The sequence below is a fragment of the Mixophyes fleayi genome, chromosome 2 (genome assembly GCF_038048845.1).
Source record: "Mixophyes fleayi isolate aMixFle1 chromosome 2, aMixFle1.hap1, whole genome shotgun sequence".
NCBI lineage: Eukaryota > Metazoa > Chordata > Amphibia > Anura > Limnodynastidae > Mixophyes > Mixophyes fleayi.
This window is the reverse complement of record NC_134403.1, coordinates 278607955-278633525: the sequence shown is the minus strand read 5'-3', so window position 1 is coordinate 278633525 and position 25571 is coordinate 278607955. Positions and strand designations below refer to the sequence as shown.

Genomic DNA, 25571 nt, shown 5'->3' with positions numbered 1-25571 from the left:
CCTGCAGTTGGAAAAAAAAACTCCTGTGTGAGTGAAACAGATGCCCAAATTTCGACTGCCCCACCAAAATCAGGACAGTTGGTAAGCTGTCCTACTTTATATATCTGTTCTTGCAGTTTTCACTTCCTGCTACTTCTTGCCTACATCCTGGAATGTTTGGAAACAGGATAGGTACATGAGATATGGAAAGTCTAGCAATAAGTGAACACTCTAGGCCTCCGTACACCTAACTGACCTAAACGTTAAATCAAAATCACCCATGTTTAATAATTAGGTCTCCATCCCAGCAACCAGCTTTAACATAAATGTAATAGCATTCACTATATATCTCCCATTTCCCTTCAACCAGCCTAAAATTAAATCATCATCATTCACATTCAACAATTCGATCCATTTCCCCCAAACAGTCCCTACAATAAATGAATAGCTTTAAGAATAGTCCTATCAAACCCCCCCCCCCCCCCTGACCAACATGTTCTGACATTCTGTTAATAGCCACAAACTGTCCAAGCATTAAACTAATAGTCCCATCACCCACCTGAAATTAATAGGCACCAACATAATTCCACTGTTAATTTGCCCCCACCAACAAATCTCCAACCTCTCAACATTTATTTTGCATGTCTTTCTGCAGGGTGAATTTATGGAAAATAGAGAAAATTTTACTTCTATTTATTGGAAATCTTAAAATGCCTATTTTTAAAATATTGCAACTATTATAATAATTCATGATACTGTCCAGGTAAGATTTTACAGCATAAAACAAGAGACTTTATGCATATAAGTCCATATGGACCAGAAAAGTGTAATAAAGGGTCCACCAACCTGCAAATCTATGCAGCACTGTATTCAGCTTTATACAGTATTTCATGTGGCATCTTTAGTTGGATGTAGGAAAGTGAAACATGGTAAGAAGGCCGAGTGTTGGTGTATGTGGTGCAGATGGACAATGCAGTTCAGACAGCTTGCAATAAGTAACTGGACACCTGATTTGTGTACTCCCCAGGATACAAACACTGCCCTCTTTAAAAAAAAGTGTTGCGCTGCATCCAGAAGACAGTTTGTTGCCTCAAAAAGACCCCAACAGCTAATTTCTCTCATGCCACTGGACACACAGTCTCTGAACGATCCTATTCTTCATAACCACCTCTCCAAATTGCTTAGGGGAAGGAAGGCAAACACAGGAGAACAGATCTGTAAGATCCTTGGCCACATGCTGTGGGTGGCTGGGCCCCAGGTTTTCTGGGCAACTGGAAAACCCCGCTAAGTACAGGCACGTCTGCGGCTGCTCATTTTGAAAATATTGCTCTATATAAAATTTTACAAAGGCAAAACCCTGGATGTGTAAGAACAAACTTCAACAATTACTCTGTACTACAAATTTGACCACCCTATACATTATACTTCTAAGTAGTTGAAAACAAACTATGCTTATGCTATACCTGATTAAAAAGGTGCAAAAGAGGTAAATAAGGAAAATGTCTAGTTTTATAACTCTGCTCTCAGACTGGTATATCAAAGTGATGAATAGTGGCCACATGCAGTCCTCAAATCCATCATTTTTAATTAGAGGAGCCTTCCACTCATTTAAACTGCTTTATACATCAAACACTATAGCAAATAATGAAGTCATGGTTTCCTTTTCTGTTGCAAAAGTCTAAAATACACACACTGTCCTTTGAAGAAAAAAAAAAAAAACAAATAAAGAAAAAAAAAAATATATATATCCATCTTACATAATTCCGATTATATTCCAGTGAGAAATATCACACACAAAACAATGTTCTAAAAAGGCACAAAATGAAATAGGTAACTTTTACTTTTTTATTTGAAAACAAGTTACATAAAGTACAATCTTCCCATGGGCTGATACTAAAAGTAAAACATCAAATCCATGTTGTCGCCAATGGTGTGCTGCTCTGGCAGTGAATTAATCATTACCAGTGAGATTTCACCAGTAATCAAACTGCTTGTGGAATATTCTTTATTTTAGGATTGAGGCAAGACATGTATAAATAGAACAGTTTGTATGTATGGGACTTTACACTCACTATAGAAGAGACAAAACTTAAAAAAAAAAAAAAAAAAAAAAAAAGGTTGAGAGGTAGCAATAGTACAGCTAGCAGGCCAGTTAAAGAGGAAGGGTTAGGGAATCAAAGCATGTAGTCATCTTAAGCAGCACTTCTAGGTGAGTCTATTTTACAAAACCTACATGTAACATTTTATTTATGGAAACAATGAAAATCAGGTATTGATCCTTTCAGCCCAAACTAGTTAACTGGCTAGCAGTTTTTTCACAATGGAGACTAATAAACCAGAGATTTGTGAATCTCAGCCTCAGCAGCAGATATGAATACATGGCCTAAACTTGTACAGACATGCAGAATTCTATTACATGTGTGTTGCTTACCTGGAAAGTAGGGGGCAAGTAGAAGGGAGGGGCAAGTAGGATAGTTTGGAATTATATGTTAATTAAAATAAAATCATATACAGCTCAACTTCTACCTATTGGCCACCAGATGTGTCAAGCTACCCTTCACTACATGGACTTCAATCCTACATAATACTTAAAACAGTAATTGCATTAAAAAAAAATCTTTTCCATAAATCACTGTGGCAGGCTATAAGAAGAATGATTGCATTTTCCATGTTTTGTTTGCTTTTATTTCTTCAGGCTGGTATTAATGAATTATGATTCTGAAGTACCATGGTAACCACAATCACTTGATGTAGTTAGCAGAGAGGCTTAGGAACGGCCCTCTGAGTTGTCTGCACTGCGATATCCTTCTCCCTCCCGACACTATCAGATTACATGCCGGAGAGCATGTCTGTATACGTCCTGCTGTCATTTTTGTTTGCCACGCAGAGAACTTTTAAAAAGGAAGTAATGATTTGTAGGAGGATACTGAAGAAAAGTTACATGATTAAAAGCTAACTAACCTACTGTTTAAATAAAACAATCTTCTATGTGGGATTCCTGCTATAAAGAGATGTGTTGGCTTATGACAGGTATGTTGGCTCATAACCTTACACTTTAGCAAAATGGAACCACATTGATTAGTTAAAATAATATGCAAGTGGGTGGAATTTAAAGGCCACAGTGTTAATAGGCACATATACTCATTTGGAGTGCTGCCTTTATTTAACTGCTAAAACAAAAAGCAGTTATAGCCTAAAGTTGCACAGCTCAAAATGAAGCTATAGTTGAACCCACGTCGTCATTATACAAGATTCAAATTTACTAGTCACTACGTTTACAAAAAAAAAAAAAAAAAAAATTACATTTCTGGGAGATGAATACAATAAATTTTAATAAATGGCCTCACATTGCCGTGTGTGTTGCGATTGTGGATGGATCAATAAAAGAGCAGTTCATGAGCAAGCCTTTACAAGGTCTGGAGCCTTGGGACCGAGTGTGATGAGGAGAGAGGAGATGGAGGTGGGATGTGGTGAATACACCTTTGAATGCTGGAAGAGCTTAAATTAGTGCCACTGCCTTTTGACAGTGAAGGCTTAATACTGGAAATGCACATAAAATCTCAACACTCTAAAAACAAGTCTACACAGCATCTACATTAAAGATTAACAATTAAAATAATAAAATTTGGCCATACTCAATTTTGAAACCTGCCTTCAAGACCCATGAGAAGAAACATCACAAGTTGAGAATCCAGTATTTGATGCATACTAGCAGCATCTCATCCAATGGAAGACAGAATCCAAGTGCAGAGTATGGATAGACTATAGGTTGTGTCCACTTGTTCCTTCTAAATAAAATCTTCCAGTGGGTGGCAAATGCTTGGCCACACCGGTCAGATAAAAAAATAAAAAAAACACTGGGTAATAGAAGCCTACATTTGAAAATAGTTAAAAAGGGTTTGTGAATAAACAGCATTATTAAGGCACATGTCCGCATTCATACATCCGATTAAAAAAAAAAAAAAAAATTGCAACATTAAGTCTTTCTGGTTTTGTAGAACAGCTCAAAAACAATGTGTTTCAAATGAGGCTTAAAAAATAAATCTATCCTAATTTTGGACTAATGTGCAGATTTTATTGTTATCCGTTGACTGCAGTTTCATATGTGGCTCTCATCTTCTTTCACATCTTCATCTGTATTCTGGGGAAGAATTGACAGTTCATTGTTGATCTTGGGTTCTACTTCACCACCGTTTGCCTCTAGGCTCCTCTTTTTCTCTTCTGCTTTCTTCTCCTTTGCTGAAAGTCTGTAATGAATGGTCATGCCAATGAAGAGGTAGACTGAAGCAACAATCAACACTATCCCACAAGCTTGATAGGTGTACTTGTAGTCTCCATATATGTCATTTAATCTGCCTGCAGAAGAAAAAAAAAAAAAAAAAGTCTTAAAGCACATACATGAGACCTGTTCACAATGGTATAAGTCAAAATGCCTGCCAGTTAAAAATCAAACCCCCAAAAGCTGGTTTGCTTTCCAACAGAAATCAGTAATCTTTTGCTGTTTTACTAAATCTCTCTACAGTATAATGAGCGGACATATAGAAACCTGTCAGACAAAATCTAAGAGTTTACAATTTAATGAACCAATGAATACAAGTAAAATTGAATGCTTATATAGGCATATATAACCTGCAACCTATAAAATAGCATAAACTATATTTGACCAACTCCTACGTAACATTTAATTGCATAATGCATGACTTTTATAAAAGGTATGCTGCCAAGCATACATCTAGGTGCAGTCTTGTAATTGCACTAGTTTTTTTTTTCTTATAGATTTATGGTTGACAGACACAAATTCTAGGATAAGCCAAAATCATACATTAAAGGTCTTCTTTATGAATAATAAAAAAAAAAATAATAAATTTGTAACTTAAACCTTGACTTAAGCATGTCAATACTTGTCATTTCAAACAAACAAAACCCTGTAGGTTTCTTAAACTTTACCTAAGAGGGGTGGTCCAAGGAGAACAGGGCAACATTCCACAATTGTCACCAGTCCAACAGCACTTGAAAACCTCTGTGCACCAACCAAATCAATCAAGGTTTCAAAAAGGACGGAGCTGAGCCAACCAAATGCAAAGCCAAAAAATGCAGCATAGATAGCAAAGCCTACATAATCTGTTGACATTGGAGCCAACAGGTGGCATATACCATTTAGGAGAACAGCTACAGTAAAGAAATACTGTATCCTGGGCCTCACCCATTTGGTGTTTGCTAAAAACCCCATGGAGGGCCTTGCAACCATGTCTACAAAAGCAAGAATAGAAAGCAAAAAGGCAGCAGACTCATTGGAAATATTCTTGCTTTTTGCATAATTGCTGAGAAAGACTAAAGGTGCAAAGAGTCCAAAGAACATAATCGTGTGCCCAGAGAGGTAGATCAAGAATCCCCGATGAGTAAAGAGAGAAAAGTCCAAGAATTTGTTGATTGTCTGAAAGAATGTTGGCTTTGTTTTTGCCTTGCCATCAATTAGGTCTTTGTTGACATCCCCATCTTCTTTTGAGGTGCATTTTCCAGCTTCCTCCAATACTTCCTTGATCACTTTCTTTTTCAAATTATCAGGCTTTGGTCCAATGGGGCGCATCAAAGAACCAGCAAGACAACAGTTCAGCAGAAGTCCACCCAGAATCAAAAAGCTTCCTCTCCAACCAAATATGCTATAGAAGTACTGATTCAAAGGTGCCAGGGTTGACAGAAATACAGGACTTCCTGCCATGGCAAGTCCATTAGCAATTGGTCTCCTCTTGTAGAAATATTTGCCAATCATGGTCAAAGCTGGATTCAAGTTAAAAGCAAGACCAAAACCTAGGGAAAAATAATAAAAACAATATATAAAAACATTGGTATTTGTAATATAACTATTCAATGAGCAAGAATTGAAAGCATTTTTTTCTAAAACCCTCTTCAAATACAAAAACAGCCAAGATTTAAGAGTTTTCTTTTGTGTGCGCGTGAAATAACCAGTTAGTTTGATGGTCCACATAATAATTGCGGAGACATCTACATGCCCATTTAGAGATTTTTAAATATTCAATCAATGGAAGATACAAGTCCACTTTTACCCTACACATTATGTATGTATTATGCATTATGCAAAAGAAAAAAACTACTTCATTTACAAACGATTTGGCCAAAGCCTGTTACTTTGTGCTTAAAGAACTAAGAATCAGGTCTAATATTTCCTGTGTTCCACCATGAAATACATGACTGGAAGTGGACAACCCCAGTCCCTAAGTCCCTGCCCGTACAACCCTTGGTATGAGACACAGGAGAGCTTTAATATCAACTTCCATGAGGGGCGAGGTGCTTGAGACCACGCACACAAACAGGACTTACCTCCGATAACTCCAATACAAAAATATAGTTCAGTTACAGTGTTACAGAATGAGGCTCCAATCAATCCAGTTCCAGAAAGAAGGCCACCAGCTATCATAATAGGTCTGCTTCCATACTTGTTCACCAACACACTGCTAATAGGACCTAAGAGATATATATATATAAAGAAAGAAAAAAACAAACAAACTGTGAAGGCCATATCATCAATTGAAGGCAGTTTATAAGCAGTATATCTGTGCTGAAATAACGCTTTAAAATGTTCTGTACATTAAGCAATAATATGAGTGAAACAAGCAGATTATTCCCATTTAGTATGCTTTTTGGAAATGTTAATGCTTGCTAATGAATAAAGTCTGCAAACTTTGGTCAACAAGGAAACACTCCGAGGTCAAGTGGTAAAATCAAAATAGCCAACACACATTTGAGAACACATTAGGCCAGTAGTTCCCAAACTGTGCACCACTCCGATCTCACAGGGGTGTCACTGCGAGGGCCCATGTTAAGCAAGGCGGGGGACTATTTGGTATGTATTTTGGCTTAAGGGTGCCTTGAAAAAATTATGGAGACCCTAAGGGTGTCTCGAATGGAGAAAGTTTGGGATCCACTGCATTAGGCCATTTTTTTTTTTTTTGGAAAGAGCACAGAAAATAAGAGGAAGGGTCATAAACCTCTCACTCATTAAAAACTGTTAATATACCTTCCTTGGAAAGCTAAATAAAGTAATGAGCACATATGGTCCATTAACTCCTAGTCATAGTCAGCAGTTCCTACAGTTTACGCTGATGTAAAAAGTTATAGTGTAACTAATAAATTATTTCCCAACACTTAGTGATTCTTCGTTTGGGCTTAAGCTTGAGGGTTCTGAGTTGCCAAACTCAGATCACATGAGGAATCTTGGTGCTGTCCTTAATTGTGGCTTGGCAATTTAACGTCAGCCATGATCACACTTTCTTCCCTTCATCTGGGCACCATTGGCAAAACCAAGCATTTGCCCCTCCCCTAGATGATCTACTTATACATGCATTTATATCAGGCCATCACTCTCCTGCCACACAACACCTGTTCTCCATGCTCTTTATTGGATGCCTATAAAAAAATGGCAAATCTGTTTCAAGATTGGCTACTGACATTCAAAGCCCTATATAAATCAGGGTCCTAAATACTTTAAGCAGCTTCAGATTCCCTGAAGTCCCACCCTACAATCCACATTTGAAGGACTACTACAAGTACCTAGAATTTCCTATAGTAAATATGGAGCACAAGATTGTAGCTTTGTGGTTCAAACTCTTTGGAACTTGCTGCCTCGTACAGTCCGGAAGGCTTTTGTTTACTCAAACATTTCATTAATGCACCTCTAGTTTCTTCATTTCAAATGCTTATCTCTTGTGTATTCTGTTAATGTTCATTAAATTAATTTTTTCCTTTTATTATTCTGTAAGCGTAAAGTGCTTTGAACCCTATTGTGAGAAAAGCACTATATAAATAAAATTATTATTATAGCTGTAGTCAGTGAGAAAGAACTGTTGTTAAACACCTGCAAGAGCTGGTATCATTCAGGGATGAAGAGGTAAAATGCTGTCAGACTCCTGGTATAGTGCAACCATGCAGTAACATTTGGAAATCAACATTAGAAAGACAGTAATGCTCACAACTTCTTAACCAAGTATGAAGAGCACGGTGTAAGTGCAAATCTTCAGATTGGACAAGTTGGTAACCAAGAGGAAGTAGGAGAAAATACTTTTTGTAGAATTAAAAAAAAAAAAAAACATTGGCAAGTACCAGGTAAATATAGGCACTTTTATCGCAAGTTAAAAGAAAGTACAAACACAACAGCAAGACTAAAGTAAATATCCATGCAAGTGGACAAACCTTTTCACAATTTCATTAGCCAATTGAAAACAATTATCCCAAGATGAACATTAGTGATCAGTTTTATGGGTAATACAAAAATTTAAAAACCTCAGAAAACCCCCCACAAAAAACAAACAAACACCTAAACTTTACAGGACAATAGAATTACTGTCCAATTTAAGCCATACATTGCTCTGCAGCAAGAGACAGAATAATCATGTGATCTTAACTGTCTGCCAAACTTCTGCAGTAAAGAAACAATCTGATAAGCTTACACATTAGCTCAGCACAAATAAAGTTAAATGTCTATCAGAATGAGAATATATACTTATATTCCATAGTTGTTCACAAACAAACAGACCAGCAATAAAAAAAAATATACAAAATTTAATAGAAAAGAAAAAATATAGAAAGATACATCACAATAGTATGCCCTGCCTAATGATCGTTTCAGCTAGGTTGCTTTCATCAGGGGCAATGCCTATATTGCCGCTTCCCTTAAATATCATTGAAGGGTTTCAATACTCAGCTGACCTAACCAAACGTTAACACTGAAACGGGAACATACCTGTATTACACATAATTCACCCAATACAAGTCTTAATTTGAAGAAACACACACGAAAAAATTATAGAGAAAGGTTTGAGGTAAAATGGTCAAGTTCTGTATTAAGCTACTGTCCATGTGTAAAATTATAAATATCTATGCCCAGATCTTGAGGGGGAAAAAAAAATAAAGCAAAATAAAAACCTAGCATTAAAAACAGACCTGCAACACAGAGCTGTAGACGGATTAATGTGTGCACCACCAAGTCTAAAACGGTGATGTCCTACATTCCACTCACTGACCACGTCAGTCTAAAAGGAACTGCAAATCCATAATTGCTGCCCTGCGTTGTATTAATAGACGATTTACCTCCTGTTACTATTCATGTATACATCTAGCCTGTGATCTCAACCAATAAGACTTTAAAATAGAAAATCAGAAACCCTGAGTTAAAACAGATCATATTAGTTGATCTTCAGGAGGTGGTTAAAAACAAAACTTAAAATCCTGATAAAACACTTAGAAATCTAGTTACCCACTGGCAAAATTAATGCTTTTACTAGAGCCAGTAAAAGCATGTGAATGAGTAATGAAATAGAATCTATTTGTCCCAATTGCCTCAACTTCCACTTGTAGTGGGGAGTTGTGGTGAGAAGTGGACAAATGTGTGCTCCTCCTCTTCCTCCGTTACAGGTGAAAGCACCAATCACATACCGTATCTCAAATACAACCAAGTTTCACACGGGAGGTCACCAATTTTCTGACAGACAACAATTACCTTTCCTAATGTTAATTTAATATTCTCTCCACAGCTTGTCATTTTACAATATGTGTAACTTCAATAGTAGCTTGCACAAAAAAGGTATCTAGCAGGCTGTCCAATTTCAAGTAGTTACAATATATATATATATAGCTGCAGGGCCAAAACATGTCAATACTGACCACTTATTCTTACTGACGAGCAAACATTTACTGACTGTTGGCAGCCATGGTTTCAAGACCCAAATGTATTCTCTTTTCAAGGCATTCTCCTTCAAAAGGTTTCCAAAATGCAAGCCATATTCAAACTGTTACTGGGAATTGCGCAAACTCAATTTACAGTACATTGTCCATTGAAAGAAGCAAATGAATTAAACATTAAAGTCCACTGCCAGAAACATAAGCAGCATTGAATCCCGAGCATGAGAAAACACGGTCAATGAAAATACAGCAGGATCACACCATTACATGTAGGAGGGGCCACGGGATACAAAGAGCAGTCTATAACCCTTTAGGAACTGCTTGAATACACAAAAAAGTTTACAGTGGAGTGTGAATGTTGAAGATAGATAACACCACTAAGGATCATTACATAGAAGTAACAATTTGAAACGGTTTTAGCTCTTGCTGTGTGCGTATTCTAGTCAACAGTTCCTGCTTTATATTAAGCATTCCGTTCCTTAACAAGTTTGACCACTGTTCCAGACGTGCCTTTATAAGTAAAAGTTTCTCTGAGCAGGAATAGCATTTGCACACGTTTTACACAATCTGTTTATTTTAACTTTCTATAAAACAAGTTATAGGCTACATAAAAGGCACATTTTACACACAGTAAATAGAAAGTAGCCATCGCCATTTATATATGTGGCCAAGTCTGTAAAGAAGTCCTGCAACACAACTGTTATACTAGAAGGGGTTGGTGGAGTGTTAAGGAAATTAAAAGGATATTCCAGCCTGGTCAGCTAAGGGGCAAAGCAGCTAGAGACAGGTCCACCAGTTATGTGACAACAGTGTTGTAGGGCTCATTACTGAAGCCCTGCACCAAAAAAAAAAAAAAAAGTAGAGAGTGGACAGGGGTTGGCATGAAGACAAAGAAATAAAACCACACTGGACATAAAATACTCTACACACAAACTAGAAGTCTTGGGTGGGATGGGGAGGCCTCAGTGTACAGATATTAATTTGATGCAATTTTTAAAATCATTCTTGTAATAGAATGGATAAGAACTGCTTGGTTTGTATTATGTTGAACTCTGAAGCTAACCAAAGATTACCTAGTGTCAGGATACTTCAGTTTCTTAGCATGCCACCGAATTGCTGCGCTAAGCTTTCTCAGGATATGAGTTTAACATGCTTGAAATTAAAAAAGTACTGAATTAGCAACACGTGAAACAATCCTAAGTAATTATCAAGTGTGTAAAGGAATGTTGTCTTTACAAGTATTGCATTATCAGTGGTATCAGCTCTATTCCTAGAGCTAATAAGCTAGTGCTGCTCTATATATATCTATATAAAACATCAATTTGGCAGCTCCCCAAACATGCACCATCACATGGACAGGTCATCAAAACATTGGGCATAGGGATTATTGGTCTCAGACACACATTTTACAAGCAGTCTGCCCACAGCAAATGCTTTAAACATCTATTCTATAAGCATTAAGAACCTATGATCCGGGATGTGCTCCATAATTATTTAAAAGAAAAACATAGGAATAGCTAAGAGTTTCCTCAACCAAGCAAAACAATGGAGTCTGGAGTTACTGCTCTTGAAACAACAATATTCCTTTTCTCTAGATTTACTTGTCACAATATAATACAGATGACATATTGCTATGATCTAAAGAGTAGAATAGAAGATCTGTAAAATAAGCAATGAATCCTTACCTCCAGCATACATGACAGCCAGCATAATTGAAGAAATCCAGGATACTTCGCTGCTTGTTGCTCCAAATATTACTTCTATGTCTTTAAAGAAAACAGTGATGGACTTGGGGAAGGCATAAGAGAAGCCAATGGATATAAAAGCCCCGACGACCACAGCCCAACCCCACCCTCCTTCCGGTGGGGTATAACCCACTGGACCTCCAATTGCAGGTGCCATCTTTCTGAAGCTTCAAGGTCTTCCAAATCTAAGACAGAAAATAAAAATGTACACTTAATATCATGGTAAACAATATTAGGCAATTTTCAAAGCTATTGGGATTCCTCCCCACTGTCCTTAAATAAACTATTTGAGGGGCCAAAAGATGATAGCTATATTATGACACAAAGGACCGTTACACTCTGGCATAAAAAAAAAAAAAAAAAAATTAAATACATGCTCGTTTTGTTTTAACATTAGTAAAAACATGTATACTAGTCTGCAGATGGAACATATTGGTTCCAATGACCCTATATCCACTGATGCCTGTGGTAGGTAGCAGCAATAGCACTTTTTAAATGCTGCCATCTCTCATCACTCGTGTTCAAGCAAGTGAATGCAAAAAGTAGTGTTCTGCATGGACACCCCCCAACCGTAAACGTGAGCTCTGGTTCCACACCACATGTCAAATCATATTTAACCTGTAGGGTCACTGGCGATTTCTTAATACCAGCGGATAACCACCTTAAAAGGATCATATAGGGGTAATCGTTTACATTTTGTGTTTTTTAAAGAAACTTACCAAGAGCTTGTAGTGAAAAACGTGCAACACAAATGGCAGAATTTATTGGTTTGTACATGCTCACCTACATCTTCTAACACGGTCTATTGTCAACGCCTAGATCAAAAGGCAGTAAGGTGTGCAAAAGATACCAGAGCAACTCTAAAATACTAAATTAGGCCTATTACAGAATGGATGCACAAGTCCTGGACGAAATGGTGAATAAAAATACTCAGGCCGCAGCAAACTAAGTCAAATATTGAAAGGCCCACCATTTTTCCGATATGTGCCGTAAATTTAAAATACAATGTTCAGTGCTAGCAAGACATTCCACTGCAGCTAGTAAATTATTAGATCTCCACTAAATTACAGATCGCTAAATCTCCTCAATTATCTTTAGAATGGTGTCTAATAGGATACAATACAAATGGAAAAAGAAGAAGCTGCAGTCAGAGGGCTGCTGTGACATCACTGGCCCAGCTCCTGTGTATGAATCCATACAAAGCCGTCAGCCACTCTCTGCCTGCCGAGTCAGCCAAGCAGCTTCTGCATAACATGACAGTCTGCTGAAAGCATGATAGATTTATTAAAGTGTAAACTATTCACTTCTGTCAAGGATATTATTTAGCTTCGTAAAACTTATACATTTATTTCAAACATTACCTTTAATTTCTCAATTTTTTTCACACTAAATAATAGCTCTATATTGTACTCTCTAATGGGGCTGATGTGAAAGGGATTCAATACTATCTGTATAACTGCATGATATAGTGGCGCCGCATAAATTAAAGATAAATAATATACAAAGACCGAGGGGTGAAAGGGGATGCTTTTATTAAATTTATTTTAACCCACAGGCAATCTTAGTGCACCAGTGACAACCTCCAATGAATAAGCGTCATGTATATTTCTCAAATACTGTAGTAGAAGGTCCTAAATAAAATATGAAAGTTACAGCCTCTTCAAAAGTAGTAGACGAGTGCTGGTAATACAAAACTGGCATTACAATTGATAAAACTAGAGGGCAAATAATTAAGTTATATTGGAATTGATGGAGTGCCTTAAAGAATAAAGGAGGAAAGTGTTATGAAAGTTTAAGCTACATCACTGTTATTATGTTCAAATTATCTATTTCTAGGCATACATGGCTACATATGACCCACAATTTGAGCTCTGCCAATTGACAAGCCTGACTAATATGGTGTCTACACCCGAAAAACAAATATGGGTGGATGTCCTTAAGAATGTTCAATGTGTTTATTAACACATTAAAAAAAACAAAGCTGGGAATAGTGCACAAATTAACTGTTCCGTTAACCCAGTGGATAATCAGACTTTAATCAGTTTGCCCTACTATTATGATATAACTAGCTAAATGGGTCACTGAAGTTAATAGAGCCAGAATAGCCAGTGGGCAATGATGGGCCCGGTTTACTCCAACTCATTTTAACGTATTTATTTCATGTTTTTATCGTTTTACAATTGAAATCAGTAATGTGCCTAGGGCCCAATGTGGTCCTAGTCAGGCTCTGTTGAAGTACAATTTAAAAGATCTGTAGAAGGTTCTTGCTGCAGCACCATTCTGTTCTAGCAAATGGTTGCAGGTCTCTTACCCATAATATATCAAGCAGCATATCCAAGTACCAAATAGGATCAATGATTCAATGCAAGAGATTAGAGAGCTCCAGTACAATCCCAAAGTATAATATACAGTAAACTCCTGTTTACAGTATATTAAACAGTAAATTTGGGTGAAGCCTAAATTTCAATTTGGGCAGAGCACTGTAGTTTAGTACTGCCTGCATGTAAATGGCCAATCACATAAATCTTGTAATCCAAATATCATTACCAAATCTCATTTTAACATGTTGTAAAAAACACTCAACTTGCTAGATGTGTTGAGAACTAGTGAACATTTCAGATCGCAAGTTCTTATAAGCTGGGCCCACTACTTGGCTTTATTTGTTTTTTGTTTTTTAACCTGTTCCATTTAAAATTTGAAAAGCGCAATAGAATTTTTTTAAAAATAATGCAATAAATTAGAGGGGGAGCCAGTATGGTCAAAGAGAACCAAAGTCCTTCAATTAGAAAGGACTACAGTTAAGCCTTTCAAAGAAAAAATTAGCCTGTGGTGTGCCAAGTTAAAGCCACGCTGTATGCTTTCACAAGTATTCATAGCAATAATTTCTAACTGCAGTCAGTCTGAATTCTATCAATGTGACATAAGATTCAACTCTATTGTGTAGCCAATCTGATGCTTTGCAGTAACGAGATGGCAAATTATAAGAGTGGAAGATAATATTTGTCGCCAACTCTTTGTATAACTGTTTTGACAGCCATTGTTTTTCTGAGACCATGTTACCTGGCCTTCTATTAAATTACCAATATCAAGTTACCAGATGAAAAAAGGACCAATCCCCCCTTCCCTCGCTCCCATGAAGAAGTTTAGTCACCATGGTGACAGGTTTTCACACAAAGCACAATATAAGCAACCCTGCTGACCTTTAGAGTGACCAACAAAGAAACGCAACATTGTGTTATATAGAGAACCAATAATATTTTTTTACCCTTAAAAAAAAAAAAAAAATTTCATCAACTTTGCAATCAAATCCCAAAAACAACAATATAAACAAAGCCACATCAAACCCATCCCCCAAAACACAGTAGATGACTTCATAAAGATTACAACTTAGAGGCAATAAGAGTAGAGGCTCTGAACAAATTGACACTAGGAGGCAGCATCTCTGGCATTTGTATTGTAGCATTAGATCGAAAGGACTGCATGGCATAAGGCAGCCAGCAATAAATTTAAGCTGTAAGATTCAGAAATACTAAATTCAAAAACTGCAAAACCAGACAACATTTTACCAGAAGACCACAGAGAAATATACAAAGTATTAGTTGCATTTTTTTTTTCTTTAAAAGATAAGCCAGGATGTCAGGGTTGGATAATTTTAACATACCGGTACATTAAAATGCTACTTCTGCAAAGCCAGGATGACATCAGAGCAGTTCCTTTTGGCTTCCAAGGTAACATGAGGCCAGGGAATTAGATTTAAAGGTTTCTTGATGCTACTGTGTTCTACATGCAAGATGTGCCTGTTGCTTCATTAGCAACTGTCACAGCCAGGAAGAGAATGAGCACATATACAATAAGATTTCCCCAAGCGGATGACGATGTTCACTGACACATCTAGCTGCTTAGTCACAAGGGGCTGGTCTGTTAACAGCGTACGACAGCTGTTTCAATTTTAGCAACCATTGTAGGAGAGAAGAGGAAGCAGTTGAAACACATTTTTTCTGAAAAACATTTGAGGCCATGTTCTTTTTTTTTTTCTAAGAATAAACTTTTTACAGTAGTTCAGTTAATGACATACTTTCTGCACGTGTGTTGCTGCAGGTGTATCCATAAAACAAATTTATGCTGTTACAGAAAAGATGGCAGGCTCACACCATCCTCACAAGATAAAAGCATCATCTCAACAAATATTTCAAAGGTTGTCCAGGTCTCTGCTAACCATTATACTGCCCAAGAGACCAGCCTATGCCTCCTAATTGTCCTCTGGCTTCCTTCTTCCATGGGCAGCACGGTGGCTTAGTGGTTAGCACTTCTACCTTACAGCACTGAGGTCATGAGTTCAATTCCTGACCATGGCCTTATCTGTGAGGAGTTTATATGTTTTCCCTTTGTTTTTCGTGGGTTCCCTCCGGGTGCTCCGGTTTCCTCCCACACTCCAAAAACATACTGGTAGGTTAATTGGCTGCTAACAAATGGACGTGTGTGTGTGTGTGTGTGTGTGTGTGTGTGTGTGTGTGTGTGTGTGTGTGTGTGTGTGTGTGTTAGGGAATTTAGACTAAGCCCCAATGAGGCAGGGACTGATGCAAGAGAGTTCTCTGTACAGCACTGTGTAATTAGTGGCTCTATATAAATAAATGATGATGATGATATACATCTTCCTGCAATCATTACAATAGCTTCCTGGTGATTGGAGCTCCCAGACACAGAGTTATAACACGCTGTACCACTGTTCAGAGCTGCTGTAAGAGAATATGCAGCACTGAACACTAATTGTATTGTGCAGGGAAATAACACTGTCAACTGGGAGCTCCAATTGCTAGAAAGCAGTTAAATGGTTTGGAAACTAGCCTTCACAGCTCACCTGGATAATGGACATGGAGTAGACTGGGTGACATGGCGCAATTTTTTTATTTCCAATATTCCTGCCTAACCTGACAGCTAGACCCATAACCAGCTGCTGGAACACTGACAATGTATTTTGTAGGAGAAATACATGTAGTCCTATAAGATTCCCACTATTACTTTTTAATACTCAATTGATAAGATTATCTGCAAAAGTGTCCATTCACTGTTTTATGGGGTGAAACAGTCACCATTTCTGAGCGGCATGAGGGTGTTGTCATACAGGTGCTTGTTCTATTGCATTTATATCTCCAGCATTACAGGTAGCTGGAAGAAAAAGTAGTCAACTCACGCAAAAAAGGGCATCACAGAAGTCTTAATTTCCCAATACCCGTTACACAAGCCAGTAAAGAGATCCTGAAAAACTGATTGGATTACTATGTAGAACTTTTCAGGTAACTTTCCTGAAGACAAAATAATTTTTTTTTTAGAAAAAATCTTAGGGTGTTGCCAGACAGGCGCTTTGAACACAAGCCCTTTTTTCCCCAGCTAGAAAAGTGCTAGCATTCCTTTCGCTGAAATTGCTTTGAGCTTACACACATACTTGCTAACTCTCCCGGAATGTCCGGGAGACTCCCGCATTTCGCGTGAGTCTCACGGACTCCCGGGAGAGTATGGCAATCTCCCGGATCCGCCCACTTCCTAGTGAAATGGGCAGAATTGGATCAAAAACGCGGTGAATCGCGGCAGTTGGCCTCGACCCTGCTGTAAAATGATGTGTTTTGTGTCATTACGTCACGGGGCAGGGCGAAAATGCCGCTACTTGAGCCCCGCCCCCTGCACGCCCACCTTCCCCGGCAGGCTCCCAGATCATACTTGCCATTAATTGGCAAGTATGCTTACACATTGCAGTTAAAAAAAAGTCTCCGTTATAAGGAAGCTCTGAAGACACTGCATGAAATATTTTGAGAGCATAATCATTTCCGTGTGACAGTGGAAGATTGACATGACTGGGGAACAATGCATCAGCGTGGAGCAATTTTAACATTAGCTGGAAAAGCACTAGTGTTGGAAGCAACTCCCATGCAAAATCTCTTGTGACACCCGTCCAGAGCAAAGAAAAAGAATTTTGTACTTTGCCCTCGTTTTTAAGAGAACATTAATAAAAGAGGTCTCCAAGCCTCCCTATAGCATAGATATACCATGTACTTATGAGTGCTCCGATAGAACGCCATCATTTGTACTGTACATTAACGCTTCTCAATGCTACAGGCAAATTTATGTAAAGCAAAGCCGTAAGAATCTGTGTACACAGATCCATGCTCTTACATTTGGACCATTTACGCTAAAAACACGTTTAACAGGCTTTAAAAATGCACATTGAATGCCTGAATTAAACATGCATATCTATGACACATTATGGAAACTGTTTTGCAAGGATTAATAAAGAAACTGATGGCTCTCTGTATATAGTGAACATGAGGAATGGGACGCCAGTAGAGAAAGTTTATTTTACACTTGGCCAAATCAGCACTACGTGCCCGAGTGCACTTGATGTACAATGCACTCACATTATGATGAGAGTTCTCAAAAAAATAAACTTGGCGCATCCGAAGGCTAAACACAAATTATATCCCCCTCCACCCTGGCCCCAAGAAAACGTTACAGCAAGACCGAATCATTTAAACAGTCACTAGAAAATACTACTAAAGCACTAGTAGATAACTTTTTAATAACAAAGTCCTTAGAATTTGCAGCGCATTGTAAAACTTGCCTACCGATGAAGAACACTCTGTCCTTGGTGTGTGCACTGATCAAGCAGAAAACTAATGATCCAGAACCTTTGGACATTACTAATAGATATATCTCTACATGTTGAGCTGAGAGGAATACATCTAAAAACTCCAAGACACAGCACCTACAAGTTATATGTTCTACATAAATAACTCTTGAAATTACCCATATAATACATCATTTTTAAAACATAGCTACAAGTCCTTCTATCCAATGGTATTTTATTTGCGTAAAAAAAAAAAAAAGGGTACACTGCCAGTAAAAACAGATTACATTGTCAGACCCGTTTACATGCATTGTAATAATGTTGTAAGATACTTGTAACTATAAATCTTTATGACACTGGGTATAAGCCCTAAAGTGTTGACAAAATGTTCTATATAGAGATACAATTGAATGTGGCTCTATAAAACCAGATGCAGCTCTCTAGGCTGAAGTATTCCTTGGCACCAACACAAGAGTAAATGAGACTAGAACAAGCTCTGGAATTGTTAAACTTACCACTAGGTCTTGTGACACGAACAAGGTTTTATAGACGAAGAGGCCATCAGGCTGGGTAACTCAGTCACATCAGATGCTTTAAAGTTAAAAATAGCACCGGGCTTCAATTGCAGGAGCGGATTAATATTGCATCATTGTTCATTATAAGGAATAGAGCATGAATTGTTATGCATTACAGGAATGAAAGTATGCGAAAGTTATAATAAATTACTAGACAATCTAATCAGCTTTTCTTCGTACATACGGCACTCCAACAGTAAGGAGCCATATGTGAGCTAGAATTATGCAAGGCAAAGTTTAGAAATATATATTGATAAACTTTGATCAGAGAACTAAAATAAAGCAGCCAAACTAAGAAAGCAGCCAAACTTAGCATGTACTGTACGCAAATATTGGTATTTAAACAGTGCATATGTACATGGGAATAAAACCCACAAGCACTTCAAGACCTTCATATATTATGTATTATTCTTAGATGGAAGTGATGGTGCGATGCTTCAGCTCACACAACTTGTGGATAAGTATGTGCTATTCAGGCACAGATACAATAAAATTATACATAAGTTATCAAACATTTCAAATACTGCATCAAGATGGCAAACTTGTAGCAGGCCTGAGGGGACTGACAATGTATACATTGGAGCACTTAATTTGCCAAACCAGACAGGAAAAAGACACTTTTTTTACACACTGCCATAAGTGGCCCTTATTAGAAGCACCCTCCCCCTCCACTACTCTAGACAAGTGCCTGATAGAATTATTTCAAAGGCTTATCTACAGTAGAAGGGAGTGATGGGTGCAAGTTAGCAGGCCTCATCTGAAAAGCAAAAAAAAAAAACAATTTTGGTACTTCATGTTTGTGGTTACAATTATATATTTAATACCAGGGATTCTACTAAAAGCCTTTATGTACAATTATTTTTATACAAGTATATTGCAGTAGCTATATAGGAAAGCTGTAAGTGTGGCTTTACATTTTAGACAATGCACATTATAGTGCTAGTTTGGTGCAGTCATCTCACCTTTCTACAGAAAGCCATTACATTTATTCAAAGCTATTCTTTACTAGGTGATGCAACATTACACCTCGTCATAAGCAGACAGACCTATAGCTCTGTTGCAACAGAACTATGGAAATTTTTAATATGTCCTTCATATTTTATACAAGGAAATGTGATAAAATTACACAATGATCTACATATACAGTATATGGCAGCACGGTGGATAAGTGGTTAACACCTCTGCCTCAGTGCTGTTTAATTGGCTGCTATTAAATTGACCTTAGTCAATCTCAGTGTCTATGTTAGGGAATTTAGATTGTAAGCTCCAATGGAGCAGGGACTGATTGAGCAAGTATGCACTCTGTTCAGCACTGCAGGGTGATATTGGCACTATATAAATAGCTGACTATGATGATATATTGCAATGCTACCTTAAACAAAACAAAAACATTAAACAAATAGATACAATTAGAAATGCCTACACATCTCAAATCACAGGTAAGAAAGTGTAGTTAGTTTTGATAGATGTTAACAGACCTATTTGGATTATTATTATGATCACCATTTATTTATATAGCGCCACTAATTCCGTAGCACTGTACAAAGAACTCACATTAGTAAGTGATTAGAATTCAAAGTGAACGGCTAACTCAAATGTAAACAAGGATGTTAAACACCAGCTGAAGAACATGAGATTTCCACAAAAGTTAAGACAAAAGGCAAGCAATAAAACATTCTTAACACATGCACATGGACTGTGCGAGATCAACTTCAAAATAAGCCATTGTAAATATGCAAATAAGACGTTGGCTTGTATATTACATCCTGAAAAGATTTCATTTTATTAGCATTTTCAATTAACTAGTATCAGAATGCATATTTTCTAAGGACATCATCTGATTTGTTTCATGAAACTTTCTTTTTTTAAATAATGTTTGTGTATGTATATTTTTGAACTTTTAAAAAAGGAGAATTGATAAACTCAGTTGCTAGCTGGCAGAGCTAATGTATGTAGGGCAGTGGTTCCCAAACTGTGCTCCTAGGCTCCCTGGGGTGCCTTGGAGGTCTCACAGGGGTGCCACGGCCAGGGCCAGTGGTAAGCAAGGCGGAGGACTACTTGGTAATTATTTTGGCTATGGGGTGCCTTGAAAAAATTTTGGAGACCCTAAGGGTGCCTTGAACTGAAAAAGTTTGGAATCCACTGATGTAGGGCATTACCACCCACTGTATACGTAAAGCAGGAACCACAAATAATGGTTGGATGCCGCTGTGCATTTCCACATTGATAACATGATAACCTGTGACCCTCTTAAAATATATGGGACACCTGAATCAAGCCTACCATGCAAAGTCTTAGGCTGGATACACACTACAGTGTTTTCAGCCAATTATTGGGCCAATCAAATGATAAACGACCATTCAGTCCTTTATCACATTAGTTTGTACGCTGCAATGATGAACAATCGTTCCAAAGCAGATCATATCTTTTCATTTGATTTTTAAACCAGACTAAATGTGTCAATCAACAATGAAACAATATTGATCCAGTTCTGCAGTGTGTATGCGCTCAAGACTGCCAGTGTCCATAGATCTCTAAGGAGTGTGTGCAGAGTCATGGTCTTTTCAGCCGATGGTTACAATAGATGAAGAGCACAGATCTGAAAGTAAATCGTGTAAAATGTGTTTCGTGTGTAAACATGAATCGACATACAGATCAGGACTTTATTTTTGGTAAAGTCGTTAAGGATACCACATCAGGAGAAATGTTGTATACTGTGTACACAGCCTTACTATAAGATTCAGGTAAAAGTGATCAAATGTAACTAGTGTAATAGTCCCCATTAAATCCACTTTGCATTGAATTTATTAATGGCAAAAATAAAAGAGAAACTAATGGGGGTCTCAAATGACTTAATGTCTCCGTGGTAAAAAAAAAAAAAAAAAAAACATTGCCATGATCCTAAGTCTAACGCTAATCTTCAAGAAACGTGAATAAAGATACCATGATCTGGTATCCCCCATACCTAGGAGAAGTGGGCGATACAATTTTAAGGTTATTTTCTGGAGTTGTGCTAATTACACATAACTATAGGCTAGGAAGTGTGTATTTTTGTGTTTTTCTCTAGTGCTTATAAACATTTTAACCAGTATGCCATTATATGAAATCTCTATTCAAGGGAAATTATATATATCAGCTATTTATATAGCGCCACTAATTCCGCAGCACTGTACAGAGAACTCACATCAGTCCCTGCCCCATTGGAGCTTACAGTCTATATTCCCTAACATACACACACAGGAAGAGGGACACTAGGGTCAATTTAATAGCAGCCAATTAACATACTAGTATGTTTTTGGAGTGTGGGAGGAAACTGGAGCACCTGGAGGAAACGCACACTAAACACAGGGAGAACATAACAGATAAGGCCATGGTCAGGAATCAAACTCATGACTCGTGCTGTGAGGCAGAAATGAGATAAAGAGAAATATATATATATATATATATATATATATATATACACACACACACACACACACACACTTAAGCCAAAGAAGCACAAAAACTTAATTGGTCTGGTTATTAAGATGCATTCAAAATGAAACAGTTAAAAAATTTTGTTTCCAATAAAATAACGTCACACTTTCCCTCTTCTGTGTTGCTAAGCTACAAAGACGCCTTTTCCATAAGACAGTCATTGAGTAGCACGCACACACTAGTGGATGAAACGAGTGGCGATACCTGATCTTATGTTTGCAAGAGGAAGAATAAGCATTACAGAAGTAGGAGGGAAATAACACCCATTCTGTTTACTGAGGCTATTACAGAAGGGTTTGGATTTGTTAAACTATGAAAGGACCAGCTCCTTATATGAATAGGCTACATTAAGTGCCAAAAGATAAACCATGTAAACACAATTACTCTAATTAATTTCATAGTTATAGTTCATTTAACACCATCATTTTGATGCATCCAAGGGGCTGTTAGAAAAATAAAGCAAGTCCTAAGTTATTGATCAATTAATAGCGCCAAAGAAAAAGTAAAAGCGATATTCACTTTATTCATGTGAACCAAGTATTGTTAAATAACTTACTGCCCATATGTACCATCAGATATTTGTAAAGCACATATGAGCAATATTTAAATCTCAGTAAGGAAATTGAGACAAAAAGGCTTAAGAAACCAAATAAAAAGTATATACTAATTTAGATGTGACACCTACTGATGGTACCATAGACAATGTGACCCCTCTACAGCTCATAGGAATCTAGATTTATCTCTGTAACATCTGATAGGATGAATCCACATTAGGTGTCATAGCCCAACTAAAAACTTCAGGTGGTTGAGCATCTTCGAACAACTTATCAAACTATATGCACATTTGTCATATGTAAATTAGCCAATTGACGATTCATGTCATGTCCCTTAAGAGATAGATATAGGTAGATATAGCAAATATACAGTGTCTAAAGTTATTTGGTTTAACTGCCATCTAATAAATATAAGGATACAGTATCCAAATAAGTTAAACGTACAAAATTTACAACCTTCCTCTGCACTCAGTTTCCGCAGAATTGTATCACTCAGTATTTTAGTAAACATATAGTACTCCAGAAAGGCACATCGGAAGAAAAACAAAATAAAAATAACAAACAAACACAATAATTTCAAATATATCCCTATATAAAACACAAGTGATATATAAACAACTACTTAAGAGCAAACTGCGTCTATGAATGAAGCTCAGCATTTCGACTTTCACAAGAGGTGACCCCAACCTTCGCCTGATACAGCCTGCATGTAGAGGGTTTGTAACGAAATCTCTACTGCGACTGCTGCCCCCTGTACTCAGGGACAATCACCTATAGTCTAGAAATGAATGACGAGAACCATTACAAACCCAGCTTAAATGGGAAGGAGGTTTCAATGTTATATAGCTTAAAATATTGAGCTGTGTACTAAGTTGCGCTGGATTGTGAAGGGTTAAAAATAGCACAGAATTCATTATCGTATCTGAACTTTTAAAGAGAAATAGAATATATCAGGATGTCACATATCTTCAGGTCGTTCCACGTGGATATCACCCCGGATCAGCAACCCCCTGATAAGAGAGTCAGCGCAGCGGTTCACCAGGGTGGATCATCTACTTAACAAAGAGCTCAGGGGAACCTTAACAGCGAAACCCTATCATGTGCCAGCATGGCCCCACGTGGACCCCACGGCACAGGCCGTCAATGCAGCCCAATTCATGAATAAGAAACACACGGCTATAGTCACTTACCTCTGGTTATAACGTATCCTAGAGCCACACACAAGAGGCGGAGAATAGGGCTGCAGCCCTGCTCAATGCGCAGTCACCGGATGATTGACTAATCAGCACTGTGTATACAGATTCACTCTTTACATAGAGCGCCACACTGCGCCTGCTCCAACACTCCCTCCTCCTGACACACCCCTTCATTAATATTTAACTTTGATACCTTGCTTTCATTGACTGTTATATGCTAATTGTTTTAAATGGTAATTAAATATTATCTGGTACATTAACCTTATGGATCAGTGATTTCTTCAGCTAGTTCACTGGCAGAGTTTTTGTTTTGTATCAACCGCGTTTCATCGTGAGAAGACAAGTTCGGCCATTTACAAATAGACATATAAGTATGCATGCTATATTGCAATTAGTTCAGATTCCTCGCTTCTATGGGGGCATTAACCATGCAGCTGAACTATTTGTACTGTAACGTGATTAGTCTTCATGTGTGCAAATATACATGGCTGATCTATTAACCTTCACAATTAGGATGCCTTAGTCCATTTAATTGAGTTTGGGAAAAAAGGCCTTCATTTTATATGGTATTAAATCCAAAGTTGATATGTTAATATTTGGTATAGGAGGATGACACTTAGGGGCATATTTATTAAAGAGGGTATTTTTAACACGACCCCTTTCAATCCTTATCGCAAAGATTGTGTGTATTTATTAGGGATGTGCACCGGCCACTTTTGGTGTCTCGTGTTTTGTGTTTTGCATTCGGATTTGCTTGAGGTATTGGGTTTGGATTTGTTTCGCAAAACACCTGACGAAAGGTTTTGGTTCGGATTTAAGGTTTTGGATTCGGATTTATTTGAAAAAAACATAAAAAGTGTTAAAATCAAGATTTTTGGTTTATTTTCACTCCTACGCTATTATTAACCTCAATAACATTCAATAACAATCATTTCCACTAATTCCCAGTCTATTCTGCAGAATCAGTGAACTTTGTAATATTGCAGTACCAATGGACTTATACTGCAGGATTGTTTTTGGATATTTTTTTTTAATTTCTTTTTTTTATAACTTTTTTAAAAATTTTCGTGCTGTGCTGTGCTGGGCTGGGCTGTGTCCTTCTAAGGGCATTGTTATTTCCCCAGCACAGCACAGCACGAGATATAGCAGGACAGAGGACCACCTAACACACCCTCCCTCTACCCTGATCAATGCCCGAGTGAAGATGGCGGCGATTAGCGGGGAATTTATAAGATCCGAGTATCGCGAGATCCGACAGCGGCATTATAACTCAGAGCCTCGGTTTCAGTTTTGCAATTGGCGGGAATACCCGGATCTGTCTCGGATCCGGCTCGGATCGGCAACGTTCGGGTGGGCTCGGATTTCAGATATCCGAGCCTGTTCATCTCTAGTATTTATTTAAAAAAAGTCCAACAGGAACAGCAGCCATAAAAGACTGCTGTTCCTGTGAAGACCCCTCTCCTATCTTTCCTATCAGGGGCGCACGCAAGATTTTTAGCCCCCCCCCCCAACCCAAAAAAAGGAAAAAAAAAACTGCATCTCCGTTTCAGCAGCACTGTACTATACAGCAGCCGCTGCGCTGTCAAGAAGTGGCGGTGCAATAGAGCACCGCCGCGGACGCTTCTTTGACAGCGCTGCGGCTGCTATATAGTACAGTGCCGCTATGTGGGGCACTTCGTTAGTGGAGGGGAGGAGTTTCTGGAGACCCAGAAACCCCCCCTGCGTGCGCC

At 37.9% G+C, this 25571-nt stretch overlaps 1 protein-coding gene across 1 annotated transcript; it reads right to left on the bottom strand.

The window, feature by feature from the left end:
- Positions 1-1814: 1814 nt before the first annotated feature.
- Positions 1815-23949, bottom strand: SLC16A1 (solute carrier family 16 member 1). Its single transcript, XM_075196264.1, has 5 exons — positions 23836-23949; positions 11361-11605; positions 6319-6462; positions 4927-5787; positions 1815-4335 (listed from the first exon to the last, which is right to left on the bottom strand). Exons 2-5 carry the CDS (start codon positions 11575-11577, stop codon positions 4079-4081), a joined length of 1479 nt encoding a protein of 492 aa, XP_075052365.1. The 5' UTR covers positions 11578-11605; positions 23836-23949; the 3' UTR covers positions 1815-4078.
- Between the last annotated feature and the right edge of the window lie 1622 nt (positions 23950-25571).